Below are 17,412 nucleotides of genomic sequence, written 5' to 3'. Positions count from 1 at the left end.
TTTGAGTACGTATTTAAGTGAATTCTATCCTGCATACATATAACCACTCCTTTCAATACTGATACAGATTCTAATCTGTCTTACTCAGATTTATAGCATCCATTTCACAGTTCACCATGCTGATCTACTTTTACCATAGCTTTTCCCACTTATGTAGTGTGTCACTGTAACCTTCTCTTCCACACAATGTACCGTGCCGCCAGACTGAAGAGATTCCAGAAAAAAATCTCATTATTTATGTTATATCCATGGTGAAAACCAAGGTGCATTCTTATCTGGTTTTTAGGGTATTAATTATGAGGGGAAATTTAACAAAATTGACAAAGAAAAAAACAAAGAACTGCAAATGCCAGAAATCAGAAATTGCAGGAAAACCTCAACAGATCAGGGAGCCTCTCAATCATCTGGAAAAGGATGGAAGTTGTCTTCAACTGTACTAGCAAGTAGCACCTGTGCAGCAATAACCTGCTGATGATGCCCAGCCCCCCCAGTTACTCAGCTCCTGACCTGATTACAGCCTTGGTTCAAATATGAACAAAAGAGCTAAACTCCAGATGTGAGATGTGCGTGACAGCCCTTGACATCAAGGCTGCATTTGACTGAGTGTGGCATCACAGAGTTCTAAGAAAACTGGAATCAATGGGTACTTGGGAGGGGCACTTGGGGGAAAGCTCTCCGGTGATTGGAGTCACATCTGCCAAATGGGAAGATGGTTGTGGTTGTTGGGGGCCGCGTGGGGTCAGTCATCTCAGCAGGGGTTCCTCTTACCATCATAAGGTAAGAAGTAGGAATGTTCGTCGATGATCACACAATGTTCAGCACCATTCACACCTCCTCAGATACCGAAGCAGTCCATGTCCAATCTGGGCAAAATCCAGGCTTGGACTGACAAGTGGCAAATAACATTCACATTCCACAAATATCAGGCTATGATCATCACCATACAGAGACAACCTAACCATTGCCCTAGACATTCAAAGGTGTTTAATCACTGAATGCCGCACTACCAACATCCTGGGAGATGTTGTTGACCAGAAATCAACCAAACTCACCACATAGACACAGTGGCTACAACAGCAAGTCAGAGGCTAGACATACTGCAGCAAATAACTTACCTCATGACTCCCCAAAGCCTGTCCACATCCCCAAGGCACAGGTCAGGAGTGTGGTGGAGCACTCCCCACTTACCTGGGTGAGTGCAGCTCCAACACCTCTTAAGAAGCTTGACACCATCTTGGACAAAGTACCTCGCTTGATTAGCACTACATCAACGAGCATCCATTCCCACCACCATTGATGGTCAGTAGCAGCAATGCATATTATCTCGAAGATTCACTGCAAAAATTCACCAAAGATCCTCAGACAACACCTTCTAAACCGGGCATCATTAAGCAGATTATTGCTGTGCAGGTGCTGCTTGATAGTACTATTGATGATACTTCCATCTAGAAGGACAAGGGCAGCAGATACATGGAAACACAACCCCTTGCAAGTTCCCCTCCAAGCCACTCACCAGCTTGACTTGGAAATATACCGCCATTTCTTCATTGTTGTTGGGTCAAAATCCTGGAATTCCCTCCCTAATGGCATTGTGGGTCAACCTAAGAACGTGGACTGCAGCTCACTACCACCTTCTCAAGGACAAATAGGGACAGGCAATATATGCTGGCCAGCCAGCGATGCCAACATCCCACAAATGAACTTTTAAAAAAAGCATCTGTGCAGAGAAAGCAGAGTTATGTTTCGGGTCCAGTAACCCTTCTTCAGTTCTGAAATGTTAATTCTGCTTGCTCTCCACAAAACCTGTTGAGTTTTTCCAGCAATTTCTGATTTTGGACAAAATTGGTTTGTTCTCACTTGAACTATGAAGAATAAGCGTAAACTTGATACAAGTGGCACAGTGGTTAGCAATGCTGCCTCACAGCACCAGAGACCCGGGTTCAATTCCCGCCTCAGGCGAATGACTGTGTGGAGTTTGCACGTTCTCCCCGTGTCTGCGTGGGTTTCCTTCGGGTGCTCCGGTTTCCTCCCACAGTCCAAAGATGTGCAGGTCAGGTGAATTGGCCATACTAAATTGCCTGTAGTGTTAGGTAAGGGGTAAATGTAAATGTAGGGGTAGGAGTATGGGTAGGTTGCGCTTCGGCGGGTCGGTGTGGACTTGTTGGGCCGAAGGGCCTGTTTCCACATTGTAATGTAATCTAATCTAATCTAAAGTTTACAAAATTATGAGGGGTATGGAAAAAATGGACAGTTGGAGTCTTTTTACAGGGTAGAAATGTTAATTACTAGGGGAGGGTGGTAAGAGCCTGGAATGCACTACTAAAGCTGGTGGTGGAGGCAGGTACAATAGCAACATTTAAGAGGTAAGTTCACAGATATATGTATAGGCAGGGAATAAAGCAACATAGACCGTGTAGAGGCAAAAGGTTTTTAATTTAGAAAGGCATCATATGTCAACAGGTGGGCCAGTGTTATTGTGTAGGCTTGTCAAATATTTTGACCTTCATAACAGAGATTGGTAAAAGTTCCTTCCTCACACTAGTACCTTGTTGAGCTGCTTTCTTTGGGGTGTTTACAGTGGACCCCAACAAGAAGATCGATGCAAAATACTGGATTAAATCATCTGCCATTTCTCTGTTTCCTGTTACTAATTTCATAGTTGCATCCTTTAAGAGTCTCTGGCTGACTTTAGCTACCCTCATTCTTCTTATTCACCCTGGAAGCTCTTGCTATTTGTTTTCTTAGTTCTTGCCAATTTACTTCCATAATCAATTTTCTTCCTCCTTACTGTATTAATTCTTTGATCATCTGTTGCTGGTTCCTAAAATATTCACAGTCATCTGATCTACTAGGAGCTTTCATCACTTGCTAGGCCTTATTTTTTGAATGAATATTCTCCTTGACTGTTTTGTTAACTACAAGTCCTCATTCAGTCCCTTATTTTGACCAGAATAAAGTCTTGCTAAGTTTTATGAAACATCTGTTTAAATATCTTGAAAAACATTAATGTCTGTAAGTCCCCAGAGCCTGATGGGACCTATCACAGTATCCTGAAGTAAGCAAGGGAGGAGATTGCTGGGGCCTTGAAAGACCTGTGTGTTCTCTTTAATGGCATACAATGTCCGAGAAGACAAAGAGTGGCCAATGTTGTTCCTTCGTTTAAGAAGGGCAACAAGGATAATCCTGGAAATCATAAACTGGTGAGCCTTATATCAGTGGTAGAGAAATTATTGAAGATGATTCTTAGGGGACAGAATTTAATCGCCTTTGGAACAGGATGGACTTATTTGGGATAATCAGCATGACTTTATGCGGAGGAGTTCTTGTCTCATGTTTGATTGAGTTTTTGAGGAAATAATGATAATGACCGAACAGGTTAAGGCAGTGGATATTGTCTACATGGACTTTACTGAAGCATTTGACGAGATTCCTCATGATCCAGAAGATTTAAGTCACATGGTATCCATGGTGAGTTGGAAGTTGGATACAAAATTAACTTGGCCATAGAAGACAGAAGGTGGTTGAGGAGGGGTTTTGTAGCTGAAAGTCTGTGACCAGTGGTGTGCCACAAGGATCAGTGCTGGGATTTCTACTGGATAAAAATATAGGTGACATGATTAGTAAGTTTGCAAATGACAAGGAAATTGTGGAGTTGTGGACAGTGAGGAAGAAAGTCAACGGATACAGCAATATATGGATTAGCTGGAAAGTTGGGTGGAGAAAAACCAGATAGAATTTAATTCTGACAAGTGTGAAGTGATTCATTTTTGGAAGTCAAATGGAAGAAGCAAGCTTACAATAAATAGCAGGAACCTTTGGAGCATTAATATATAGAAGGATCTTAAGATCAAGTCCATTGCTCCCTGAAAGTGGCAATGCAAGTGGTTAAGATGATAAAGAAGGTATATATGAAGCTTGCCGTTATCAGTTGGGGCACTGAGTATGTAAGTTGGCAAGTCATGTTGCAGCTGTATAAGACTTTAGTCGGTCACCACACTATAGGAAGGATGCAGAGATCTTAGAGATGGTGCAGAAAAAGGTATATCAGGATTTTGCCTTGATTGGAGTACTAGCTCTGACAGAGGTTGGACAAACTTGGATTATTTCCACAAGAGTGCCGAATACTGAGTGGCAACTTGACAGAAATATATAAAATTGAGAGAGGCATGGATAGGGTAGTTAATTAGAGTCTCTTTAACAGGATGGAAATGTAAAATACTAGTAGAAGCAGATGCAACTGCAACATTTATCAGGCATTTAGACAACACATGAATAGGCAGGTAACAGAGGAATATGGATCATGAGCAGGCAAGATGGGATTAGTTTAGAACGTTTGATGGTTGAGACAGACATGGTGTGCCGAAGGGCCTGTACATGTGCTGTACAATTCTACGTTCTATGTCTGCAACTGCACATCTATTGGCACTCCCCTTCATCCATTTTCCCCAGCCCACTTTGCTTACCCCTTTTTTTTTCCGTATCTTTGTAATTGCAATTCTTCAAATTGAGCACACTGGTTTTAGTCCTTAATTGCTCTCCCTCAAACTGAATTTGAAACGCTCCTTCATTGCAATTGCTACCCTTTACAGAATGCTGAACTATCTCATTGCATATCATTAGGATTAAAACAGCCTGTTCCTGGTTAGGTTCTGCAACATACAGATCTAAGAAAGAATCCCAGATGCATTTCACTAATTCATCATCTATGTCACCTCTGCACATCTGATTTGTCTAGTCAATATGCAGATTAAGATCACCCACAACAATTGTAGTTCCTTTCTTACATGCTTCAGTATTTCTTGACTAATACTTTGCCCTATGGTGAGGCACTTCTTTGAGGGTATATAGACAACTCCTACCTGTGACTTCCTTTCATTGCTATTCCTTACTTCCACCCAAACGGATTCAGATCATGATCCTTCAGGATTTATATAAATGACTTGGATGTGAATTTAGCTAGTGAATATGGTTAGTAAGTTTGCAGATGACACCGAAATTGGTAGTGTGGTGAACAGACAAGAAGGTTATCTCAGAGTGCAACAGGCCGTTGATCAGAAAGGCCAATGGGCCGAGGATTGGCAGGTGGAGTTTGCTATTTAATAAAATCATTGCTATTCTGATTTTAAATTCAACTCTAAATTCTTCCGTATTCCCAGTAATCTTTAATCCCCTTGTAAACAAGCATCTGTTCTACTCTGCCTTAAAATATTCAAAAATTCAGCATCCACTGCCTTTTGAGGAAGGGAATTCCAAAGACTTTCAAAACCCTCCGAGAAAAAGTTACCTCATCTCTATTTTCAACAGGTGCCCTTTTTGGCTTGAATGGCTTTCCTGTACCATGATGTCATAGTCAGTTTGTTCATTGATACTGTAGCCTCACATTGTGTCAACACAAACTGGGAGAATCTCAGTTCTGATGGAGAATGTTAAGGGCTGAAACTGCTCCTAACATTCACATGATCAGAGATGCCTCATTCGCTGTCATCTTGGATTATGGACCAATTGGAATACTCTATCCTGAAGTGCTGTGACTATCTCATAGAACAAAATGTCGAGGTAGCTTTCACTCCTGCTGTTGAGTTGCAGAGTGTATCGCTTAGTCTCCAGCTCAGTGACTCAGCCGAAGTATCTCAAGCTGCAGACACTTGTTTCAGCCATGTTTGTAGTTGATCGTACTAGCTTCCAGGAACTCCCACATTCTGTAGCCATTATGTATCACCTCCCCTGATGCCTTCAGAGTTTTTAATAACTAATGCATTATTTTACTGATTAAATTTTAATTAATGCTACTATTCTTTCCTATGCTTAAATTTTTCCAATTTCAGTCAGAAAAGTCAAAGAAGTTTACAGTGATATGTTTGTTTCAGGCCAAAGCTTGTATGTGCAAAAGCAGATGCAAACTATACTTCTAATGTCTTATGTGCAAATGCTGTTTGTATCTCTAACACATAACACATTAGTAGTACGATTTGTATACGAGTGTTGACAAAGTAAGAAACAGACTATTTTGCCTTTCTACAGTCTGCACCAAGCAATCATCTGTTCCTCCACTGTGCCATCTGGTGGCAGCTACCTGCTACATTAACATTATTAAGAAATAAAACAATGACTACAGATTCACCATCTTTTTCTAATTGTTGTCTGCATTATAAAACATCAAGGACCCGATATTTTGATATGACATTACATATCTGACATTTATGGTCTGTAAATCAATTTAGCACCAAACTAATATACATAAAATAAAGCATCTGTGCCTTTTAGTATGCCTAGCCATTAATCTAGCGTTTTGTAAATTCGTGAACACACTTATAATAGTCAACAGTCAGAGAGATTCATATAGCTACATTGTGTACACTATGTAGGGAGGGACATGAATACAAAAACAAAATACTGTTGATTCTGCAAATTGAAAATAAGAACCAAAGTGCTGGAAATATTCAGCAGCTCAGGCAGCATCTGTGGGGAGAGAAAGAGGGTTGAAGTTTCAGGCTGATGATTATTTCATCTGATGCAAGAACAAAGGTCTGAAAGATGATTCTATAATCGGGAGAACGAATATTAGTGTTGTGCAAAATGGGTTCAAATTGCATTATGACACACAGTGAAATCTGAATTCAATAAAAACATCGAAAATGAAAAGCTACAATGTAACCAATGTCGAATGTTGTAAAAAACACTTCTGGTTTGCTAATGACCATAAGGGGAGGGAGAGCTGCCATCCTTGTTTGTGGTTGACGCCTACCTATTACTAGATTAAGGATGGACGATAAATGCTGCCCAGGCAAATGACGTCCCACATCCCATGAATGAATATGTAAGAAAATAAGGAAACTCAAATTCATTACCTTCCTGAAGAACATCTTTGAAAGTGACTCTTTCTCTGGAAATTGCAATGTCCTTTACTCTGGCCTTTGCTTCTGCCAGTGTAACACTTTTGAGATCATTCTTTTCTATCCGCAGTGTTGGGTAACCTGCAAAGAAAACAAAGTGTAAAGCATTTCATCATGACCCTATATTAACTCATCATGACCCTATATAAACTCATATGGTGGTTGCATTCAAAATCCACAGGATGCTTAATTATACCAATGATAAATAGGGCTCGACGAGGACAGAGAATGATCAGGTGAAAGGGAAGAGGAAAATAATAAAACAATGTACAAAATAAAATGTATGTTGGAAAAGAAATGGAACTAACAATATTTTGTTTAAAAAACTCAGGTTTTTTAAATTATGGTAACAGTCAAAATTATACATTAAACTCAAAATGTTAGTGTTCAGTCAATTGTGAAAATCAGTGTCTTTCATTTTTAGATGAAAACAAACAATTCAAACAATTAATATTTAAATGAAATAGATCAACTATATTTAAAATAATGAATTTGATCCAAAGTGAACAAGTTGCAGATTCAAGGTTTTGGGCAACCGGTTTTGGGGGAGTGGGGCGGGGGAGTGGGGCGGTGGGGGGGGGAAATCGCAGCTACTAGCAGTGGCCTGGAAACTGAATGGTCATTTGAGGGAAATTATATTGCAGGCCTAGGGGCACTGGATCAGAGAATGGGTCTGACTGGATTGCTGTACATAAAGTCAGTATGGCTCGATAGCATGGTCTCTCTGTGGTTAGCACTGCAGCCTCACAGCGCCAGGGAACTGGGTTCGATTCCCCCGCCTCGGGAACTGTCTGTGTGGAGGTTGCACGTTCTTCGCATGTCTGCGTGGGTTTCTTCCAGATGCTCCAGTTTCCTCCCACAGTCCAAAGATGTGCAGGTCAAGTGAATCGGCATGCTAAATTGTCCATAGTACTAGATGCATTAGTCAGAGGGAAATGGGTCTGGGTGGGTTACTCTTCGGAGAGTCATTGTGGACTTGTTGGGCCAAATGGCCTGTTTCCACATTGTAGGGAATCTAAATATAACTGGACAGTTTCAAATTCAAGCACATTTCTTTTATTAGCTAAACAATGAGCAAGTATATGACAAATGCCAGGAATGAAGATGTTTGGTGTATAGATAATAGTGGCCCTCTACTCTCAAAGGCAAGACTAAAGTCTAATGATAATGACTAAAATTAGTGATTGCTCAGTGTTTCCATATCTTAATTACTGCAAATTCAAAGAGTACGTTACACTGGATCTGAAAATTAATGACTGTCATATCTCATCAATTTGACCGAGTTCTTTGATGAAGTGACATAGGCAGTAGATGAGGGTAGTGTTGTGAATATTGTATATTTGGACTTTCAGAAAGCGATTAATACAGTGCCACAAGGCAGGTTGGTTAGTAAGTTTGGGATTGATGGGTACTTGGCAACATGAATTAGAAGTTGGCTAAAAGATAGGAAACAGTAGGTAGGTACATAAGGGTATTTCTCAGATTGGCAATGAGTTGAAGGTGATGTTCCCCAGGGATTGGTGTTGGGAGCCGTGCTTTTTCTGATTTATATAAATGATTTGGAGATGAGCGTTGAGGGCAAAATCTCTAGATTTGCAGATAACACGAGGTAGGGAGAATAGTGAATTTTGAGGATGGCGCTGAGCACCTTCAAAGGGAAGTTGACAGGTTTACCAATGGACAGACACCATGCTGATGAATTTCACTGCAGAGAAATGTGAGGTAAAGCACTTTGATGGAGGAAATGCAGAGAGACAATACAAGCTCAACGGTACAACTTTGAGGGAAGTACAGGAGCATTGAATCTCTGGGTTCAAGTGCTGGTTATCTGTAGGGAGCCAGACAAGCTGAAATAGCTTATAGGATCCATGGGTTTATAAATAGATGTATAGAGTATAAAAGCAAGGATGTGACGCTATAGTCTAAATTCATTGGTCAGACCACATTTGGAGTGTTGAGTTCAGTTCCGGGCACCTTATTTAAAGCAAGATGTGAAAGCCTTGGAGACAGTGCAAAGGAGGTTTACTAGAGGAATGAGGAAATTTTAGATACAAAGAAAGGTTTGATATATTGGGCTTACTCTATTTGTATCAGACAAGATTAAGAGATTACCTTTTTGAGATGTTCAAAATTATAAACAATTTTGACAGGGTAAAGGATATTTTGTTTCCACTAGTTAGCGTGTCAGTAACTAGGGGTCAAAATTTCAAGATTGTTAGCGAGAGAGCTAGGAGTGAGACAAGGAGAACATTTTTTACTCAGCGTTATTAAGATTTGGAATGTGCTGCCTGGGAGAGTTGTGGAACCCCGATTCCATGCAAGGTTTCAAAAGAGAGCTGGATATATTTTGAAAGTGATGAATTTAGAGGGCAATGGAGATACAGCTGGAGAATTGGGACTACCTGGTTGCTCTTTTGGGTCAAATGGCCTCCTTCCATACTGTAATTTCTATAAAAGCAGATATAATTGCTGGTTTTATAAACGCATGAGACACATTAAGATGTATCTTTAGTAAGGAAGAAAACTCCAGTATTTTACGATTGTAACTAAATGAAGCTGCATGAAATACCAATAGTTTACTTCATTAAAATAATTTCAGGAAGGGCGGGGCTGCTTCTGTCATTTAGCACAATCATTAACTCTTCAGTTTAAATCAGTCATCTCAGCATTCCTATACCAATTGGTTCTCCAATATTAACCTGTTCTCACGGTGCAATCCCCAACCCCATCTTCAATTACTGATGAGAAATATGCCCCAATCTGGCATTCAGCTTCAGAGCCCAGAAGGTTCAGTTAATGGCTTGTTCTGTGTTAATCTCGTTTCAGCCAACAAGAGTAGCAGGTTTGTAAAATTATGCAGCTTTGTGGTACAATGTGCTTGTGTACCAACCACCATTCCTCAATAGCTTACCATCACCCTCTCAAAGACCATTAGGGACAGGAAATAAATGCTGGTCCAGCCAGTGTCACACACACATCCCATGACTGAATGGAAAAAATGTAATAAATTTGTAATTTGCAAACTCTAGTAATGAGACCAAGAATGTTGAGAAAAAGAGCTGAGAATGTTAATCCTGATTTATATTGAAGTGCGAATATGGTGCAGAGTGATCAACAAAACTGTGAATGACTGTGAGGGACAGGTAAGAAGGATCAGATCATTCTCAGGGGGTGGTCATCATAATCATTTAGCTCAATGGCAGACATGCCATTACTTGAGCAAGGCATTCGTACCCACTATTAAGCACAGGAGAAATTAGCAGAGGTCTTGCAATAATAAGCTAGGTATCTAAGAATATTATAAATAACAACAGGAGCAAGCCCTACACTTTTTCAGCCTGCTCCACTATCATGGATAATCTTCAGCTTCAATTTGATCTTCATGATTTGTCTCCAGATAATTTAATTCCTTCAATATCTGAAAGTCAATCGATGGCTATGCTGAACATATGCTACAACTGGACACCCTTAACTCCCAGGATAGAAAATTCCTAAGATTCACAACTGAATGAAGAAAACTTACCTCAACAAATCTACTTCTGTTGAAACCGCAACCTTGAGTTCTGGACTGGTCAGTCAGGGTAAAACACCCTCCTAAAATCTACCTTGTAGATATATATAATATATACTGCTATGTATTTTAATCAAATCGACTGGCTTTTCTAAATTCAAGGAAATATTATTGCAATACACTAAATCTTACATGGGGAAACCCCACACTCCTGGATCCAGTCTGATGAGGTGCAGTCTCTCGAAGGCAAAAAAGCCTTCTGCAGGTAAAGAAACCAAAACAGTACGCATACTCCAGGTGTAACTTCTCCAAGGCAGTTGCAACAAAGCTTTTCCACCCTCATTCTCCAGTACATTTGTTATAAAATCTAAAGATTCTTTGGTTAACTGACTGTTTGCTTAAACACAATGCTATTTTCCGGTGTGTATTTTCCGGAGAGTGGGGGGTCCTCTGAATGACAATGGTCTCTTACCGTTTAAAATATTTGTAATTTCTCTTTCAAAGTGAATGACTACATACGTCCTGGAATTAAATTCCACCTGTCATGCTCTTCCACACTCACTTCATGCAATTAGAGCCTGTGTAGGCTTTATGTTTATTCCTCACTGTTTATTTTTTCACTAGACACTGTGACATCAGCGAACACTGCTCCTTCACCTTAATGATGAATATCGATGATATACAACTGAACTACAAACATTGATCTTGGCTGAATATGAATTGTCCAAACTTCTTTGTCTATTAACAAACTTCAATGGATGCTAATATATTACCCTAAATTCCATTCCAACATAGACGAGGAGGAGTACACCAGTCAGCCTCTCCACCATTCAGTAAGATTAAGGCTGATATGATCTACTCCCCCTTCTCACCTGTGTCGATATCCTTACACACCACCCCCTGCTTATCAAGAATCTATCACTTCTGCCTTAAAAACATTCAAAGACATTGCTTCCACCATTTTTTGAGGAAAAGCATTCCAAAGACTCAAGCTCGGAAAAACATCTCATCATTGCAGTCTAAAATGGCTGAATTTTTACGCTTGAACAGTGACCCTTAGTTCGAGATTCTCCAACATCCATCCTGTCAAGACCATTCAGGATCTTGTATCTCAAGATCCATAAGTCTTAATTCTGCATACTAACCTGTTGGATCATATCAAATTCTTTTGAAATGCATAACAATGACCTGATTTCACTCAGCTATTCTAGAAGCAACCATAAAAAAGTCAATAATTTTACCAAATACGATTTCCCTTTCATAAATCTGTGGTGATTTTGCTCAACTATATTGGGATTCTCTAAGGTGTTCTGTTACCACCTCCACCAATGTCCAAAACAAACCTAAAATCTTCCACAGTTATCTTGACCACACCTCCTCATGCCCTGCCTCTTGCAAGGATTCCAGTCCATTCTGCAGATTGTCATTCGCTTCGTACCTGCTTTGATAATGGCATTTCCTTGCCACTGCCTCCAACACGTCCTCCTTTGTCCTCAACTGAAGAATCCCCCTCTCAATGGTGTTGACAAGGCCTTCAGCTTTGGCTTCTGAAAATGTCCTGCACTTTGGCATTGCCCCTTCTCAGAACAATAGGACTTCCCTTGTCGTCACTTCCTATCCCATGAGTCTCTGCCTTTAAAGGGTCATCCTCTACCATTTCCACCACCAGCAGGATGCCACCACTAAACACATCTCCCTCTCTCAATTGTCAGCATTCCACAGGAACTGTTCCCTCCTTGACAACCTGGTTCACTCCTCCATCACATATAATGCTTCCCGACTCCCCATAGCATGTTCCCATGAGATCACAGTACAGGCAGTTCTGCTATCACATTGTACTTCTGTTTTCATACAATCCTGAGTTATAAGAAAATCGCTTGATAGCAGCACCATTTAAACTAATGGGGCTGGAATCTCACTTTAACTAATACATGCTTTCAGTGTCTCCAATTCATCAATTGCGTTCTAGTGAATTCACATTAATGAAACGTGCATCATAGCAGGACAACCGTAAGTGTAACAACTGTCCATTCACTTCTTCCATCCTCATTGTCCACGGCCCCAAACACAACATCCAGGTGAAGCAGCATGTTACTTGTACTTCTGTCAATCTAGCCTACTATATTCACTGCTCACAATACAATGGCGAGACCAAATGCAGACTAGATGACCATTTTCCAAAACACCTGTGCTCTGACCCTAGGAATTTCCCCAACCTTCTACCATCTTGTCATTTCCATTCTGAACATGGTGCAATGTTCCAACAATGCACAATGCAATTCGAGGGTCAATACCTCATTTTCTGCTGACACATTTTACCTCCTCTAGAACTCAATATGAGAACTCAATCTGTTCTTATTTTGCATCTTGTTTACTTTGCCTTCATGAGGGAGAACCCATTCTCAGCCTTTCATACCATAATTTACATCAATTTACATCATCTACTCTTTCACTGCCATTAATAACCCTATTGACTTCTGCACTGGCCCTTTGGCCCTCCTCAATCTCTATCAAAAGTATAAGAAAAAACATTTTCCAACCACTTTCAGTTCTGAAGATGAGTCCTCCTGAACTCAAAACATTAGTTCTGTTTTTTTCTCTCCTGATACTGCTCACCCAAAGTTTCTCCAGCATTTTCTGTATTTGTTTCAGATTTCCAGCATCCACAGTATTCCATTTTCTGTTTATGTACTTTCCCAACAATTGTTGGCTGGATAACTAGACTGTAGTTATTTTCTTGTTTTCTTTCCTTTTATTCATGAATAGAGAGCTTCTGTTTGCTACCTTTCAAATCATGGGAACCACTCTGGGATCTAGGAAATTCTGCACATTCAAAATCAATGTATCCATTGTCTTTGTAGGACCTCTTCTAGGAGATGCAGGCCATCAGGTCCAGCCAGTTTTGTTGGTTAACCCCATTAATTTCCTGAGTACAATTTATTTATCCATAATCTCTCATTTCTTCTTTCCACAAAACCCTTGCTGTTGCCATTGTTTATAGAACGCTTTTGTTTGCCGGTAAAAGCATTTGCTTAATGCATCTGCCATTTCATTATTCCCTATTACAATTTTGTCTGTCTCTGCCTGCAAATGCATTTACTTTTGCTAATCTCTTCCTTTTTACATATCAATACAGTAGGTCCCTGATTTACAAACACTCATACTTAGGAATGTCATCATTTCATGTACTTACGAATAGCTGCTTTTCATTGTCCCACATTGTGTTCCCATGCATGCTTGCAAACAACTCAGGAAAGGAACCTATTTACAATGCAAGGGTTGCCTGTACAATCTCTTATAACCTGTTTTCTTCATCTCTTGCTAAATTATTTTCATATTTATTGCTCTCATAAATTATGGAATCCAGTGTATTTGAAAGAGCTACTGTAAAGCAACAATTTAAACTGAATTAAACACAGAGAGAACAGCAACTTGGAACATAGACAAAATTGTTCAATACAATTTGTTCTATTGCAGCACAGTTCAAGACTGTCATAGCAAAGACTTCAAATTAAGCATATAATAAAAATGAAACTTTTCTTTCTTATTCATAGGATGCACGTGTCATGCACCATCCCCAATTACCCAGACTACAGTTTAAAGTCAATCACATTACTGTCAGTCAAGTCATACGTAGGCCAGACCAGATAAGGATGGCAAATCTTTTTCCCTAAAATAACTTAGTTTTAGTTTTATAAAATAAACTAAAGATAGTTAGATTTGGGACTGCAAGCTGCATTGATTACTAGATCAAGTAAATCACTTGATTACTGAGTAGTTTTAATAAAACTGGAACATAAGTGCAATGTTTGGGATCAGGTTCACCTTATTAACTATGAAGTACATGATTGAGGTTATTATCCTGGGCCAATCAGAAAAGTGTTGGCTGACCAAAAACAAAATAAAACCAGCAAATTAGAATCTCTCAGTTGAGAACTAACTCTGAGTTGATTGGCCATGCAATCAGTGTATTACTACTGTTCCTTTTTGAGCACTGATTTCTGAGCTAGCTGGTCAGACAGCCAGTTTGTTACTGTTGTATTTCAGTTCTCATTAGGGAACTGTTATTTTGTTGTTTCACTGGCTGATTACAGCCTGTGTTATTCTTTTTGTTTTTGAGTAAGGGCTCTGCTGATTTTATGGCAGGGTTTGGCTCTTGCATTATGGTTTTTAGCATTTACATGTGTTTTGCATATATTTCCAACTTTTGGTATTTGGACTGGGCCATAGTGAGTCAACTGCACACCTACAAATGAACTGAACCTCTGAGTGGATGAGGCCTCTGCAAAGACTAAACACCTGTGTGTGCTGTGAAGTGTGCAGATTCTGCCTTTTTGACAGTTGGTTTTATCACCTATAATGGGTCTGGCAAGCCTTATTGTGAGCCACAAGGTTTGTAGGTTGTCCTGAAAGCTGTCACCCTGATAGTTGGATGGTGGGTAGGCTGCCCTGAGAACCAGAAGGAAGGTAGGCTGTCCTAAGCACTGTTGTACTGGAAAGGTACTAGGACGAGCTGGCTTAGGAGCGGCTGGAAGGTGTGTAGGGTGGACTGAGAATCGGATGTCATGTAGGCTGTCCTGATCATACCAGGGTGGTAAGGGGATGGGCCAGCTTACAGGTGACTGGAAGATGTCAGGGCAAGCCAAGAGGTGTTGGGGAGGGCTGCTCCATAGGTGAGTGGCTGGAAGGTGGGAGGGGTGGGCTGTTTGCTGGTTTACCGGGCTGACTGTGTAACATGCACTGTTTTCTTATTTGGTTGATCAAACTGTTTTTTATGTGTTAGGATCTAATGTTTCCTGTTTCCTCTTATGGTGGGATGTGGGGTTTGTCTGCATTTCCTTGTGACTTGGTTGTTTATCAACTAGCTCCTCTGCAAATCTGGCAGAATGGCTATCTTGGCCCCCCATTTTCAGCTGGAGATCTTGGGGTCAAGGAGACTGTGCCAGGCCATTTGCTTCACCTGACTGTGGTTGGGGAGCACAGTGCTTCACTTCGTGAATGTCTACGCTCCTGCGGTTGACCCAAAGCAAATGGGATTCTAATGAAGCATCTGCTCATCTTGTCTCCACTAACAAAGGCCAGTGCATTGTCCTCTAGGGAGATTTTACCTGCACCCTCAAGCACGAGGACCACAGCAGTGCTGAGTTTGGCATCAGGAGGTGGTTGAGGAACTTGATTAAGTCCTTACATCTGACCGAATCCCTGTTCCTGAATCCATTGTCCTCACCTTCGTGAGGCCTGGAGTCGGCGCATTCAGAATCGACTACATGTATAGTTCACTTTCATATGCCTTCTGCGTTCTGGTGGCCTCCGTGTGGCAGGTGCTGTGCACAGACTATCCCATCGTGAAGGCAGAACTTCTTCCATTCAGTACCTGGCCCGGGTGTTAAAGTTAACAACTTGCTGCAGGAGGATAAGCAGTTCCAGGACTCGTTCCATCAGTTCTGGGCCAGCTGGAAAAGGAAGCTTCCCCTCCTTGAGGCTATGGTGGGATTGGGCACGGCTCACATCCATGTCTTCCATTGAGGTATGACAGAGGTAGAAATCCAGGTTTGAGGAATAGGAGCATATGGTGTTCAATCTGGAGTCATGTCTCCGCCAGCCCAACGTGGACCCAGTTCTGGGTGGGTTGTACGAACAGAAGGCTACTGTGGGCAGACTTGCAGCTCGTTAGGTCCTGGGGGACATACGTGAGGTTGCAGATTCAGCTCTTCTAGGACTTGGATTGTGGGTTCCCCTTCCACTTGCAATGCGCACAACCCATCAGCTCCTTGTGCTGCTGGCCAATGACTGGTCACTTGCTTCCGATCCAAAAGGCAACAGGGTCCAGATTTCTCTGGATCAGTCCAGCGAGGATGCTCTCAATTCTGTGGGAGGACCTGCCGCAGCTCAACCTGGAAGACACCAGAAGGCTTGACACTCTCTTCACCTTGGAGGAGCAGACTGGCTCTTGAGGGGCAAGTCTTAAGGGTTGACTGTAGAGTTCTTCAGTGTGTTCTGGAACATCCTTGGGGAGTGTCTTACAGCCAGACAGCTGCCCCTTTATTCCTTTTTGGAGCAGGGCGGTCATCGTGTTGCTGAAGGGGGACCATTGTTCCTTAAAGAACTGGCATCTGGTCTCCCTCCTTGGCACGGATAGGTGTTGGCTTCTCGCCTGGCTTCTCTGCTGTCCCACACAATCCCTCGTGACCAGTCATACACTGTCCCAGGCTGGAGGATCCACGGCAGTGTCCATCTGGTCCGGGACCCAATCCTCTTTTGCCAGTGGATTGGTCTGTTGAGTGCATTCCTATCTCTATCAGGAGCAGGCATTCAACTCTGTGTCGTCTCTGGACTCTGTGGGAATTCTGGTTCGGGACACAGTTTGTCACCGGGATCTATACACCGCAGTGTCCAGTTAAAACTAACAAGTTTAGGAACCTCCACAATCGCAGGTTCGAGTGGCTGTCGGAGGGGAGGGCTGTGGCTGCGAGTGTGACCAGGTTTGGTGGCAGGGGCCTAGGTTGGATGCTGCTGCAGGAATCAGTGCACATGTCAATGGTACACATCCGGTTCATGGCCACTGTCATCCAATGCCTTAAAATGGCAGCGCTCAGAACCAACATTCTGCACCTGTTGAAGGATGCTCAGGAATGTGATAGAATCTTGTCTGTGGGTACACGTGCTTTTCCTGAGAACCTGTGCCCCACAACCTGAGCCGTCTATGGAATTTTATTTTTCATGTTCTTTTTAAAAGATGTTTAACAGCAGGCCCCGTACAGACTGTCCCTCGCCCACCATCCACTTCTCCTTTATCCAGTGCCCAGACTTGCCTTGGCATGCCCAATTGCCACTGGGCAGCAGAAATCCCCAGTGGAGGGTGTTGTAGATTGCAGTGATTCATGGACTTCCTGCCCAACTGTTTGTTCTGTGGACTATGTGTGTATATGGGATGTGGGCATCTACCCTCCTTTTTTTGGTTTTCTTAAAGGTCTTTTATGTTTTTAGTTGCCCTTCAGCCCTACACTC

The 17,412-nt window shown here is 41.6% G+C and overlaps 1 protein-coding gene across 6 annotated transcripts in view; it reads right to left on the bottom strand.

The window, feature by feature from the left end:
• ryk (receptor like tyrosine kinase) overlaps window positions 1–17,412 on the bottom strand; it is a 296,128-nt gene that overhangs the window by 141,167 nt on the left and 137,549 nt on the right. For all 6 annotated transcript variants that reach the window (XM_087993913.1, XM_087993912.1, XM_043701685.2 and 3 more), the window contains one exon: window positions 6,849–6,974. In XM_087993913.1, the coding sequence (XP_087850039.1) occupies window positions 6,849–6,974 (126 nt within the window). The remainder of the gene's footprint in view (window positions 1–6,848; window positions 6,975–17,412) is intronic.

The sequence above is a fragment of the Chiloscyllium plagiosum genome, unplaced genomic scaffold, assembly GCF_037043375.1.
Source record: "Chiloscyllium plagiosum isolate Xiang-an unplaced genomic scaffold, Cpla_swu_hap1 HiC_scaffold_13, whole genome shotgun sequence".
NCBI classification, from domain to species: Eukaryota; Metazoa; Chordata; class Chondrichthyes; order Orectolobiformes; family Hemiscylliidae; genus Chiloscyllium; species Chiloscyllium plagiosum.
This window is presented reverse-complemented; position numbering and strand designations above follow the sequence as displayed.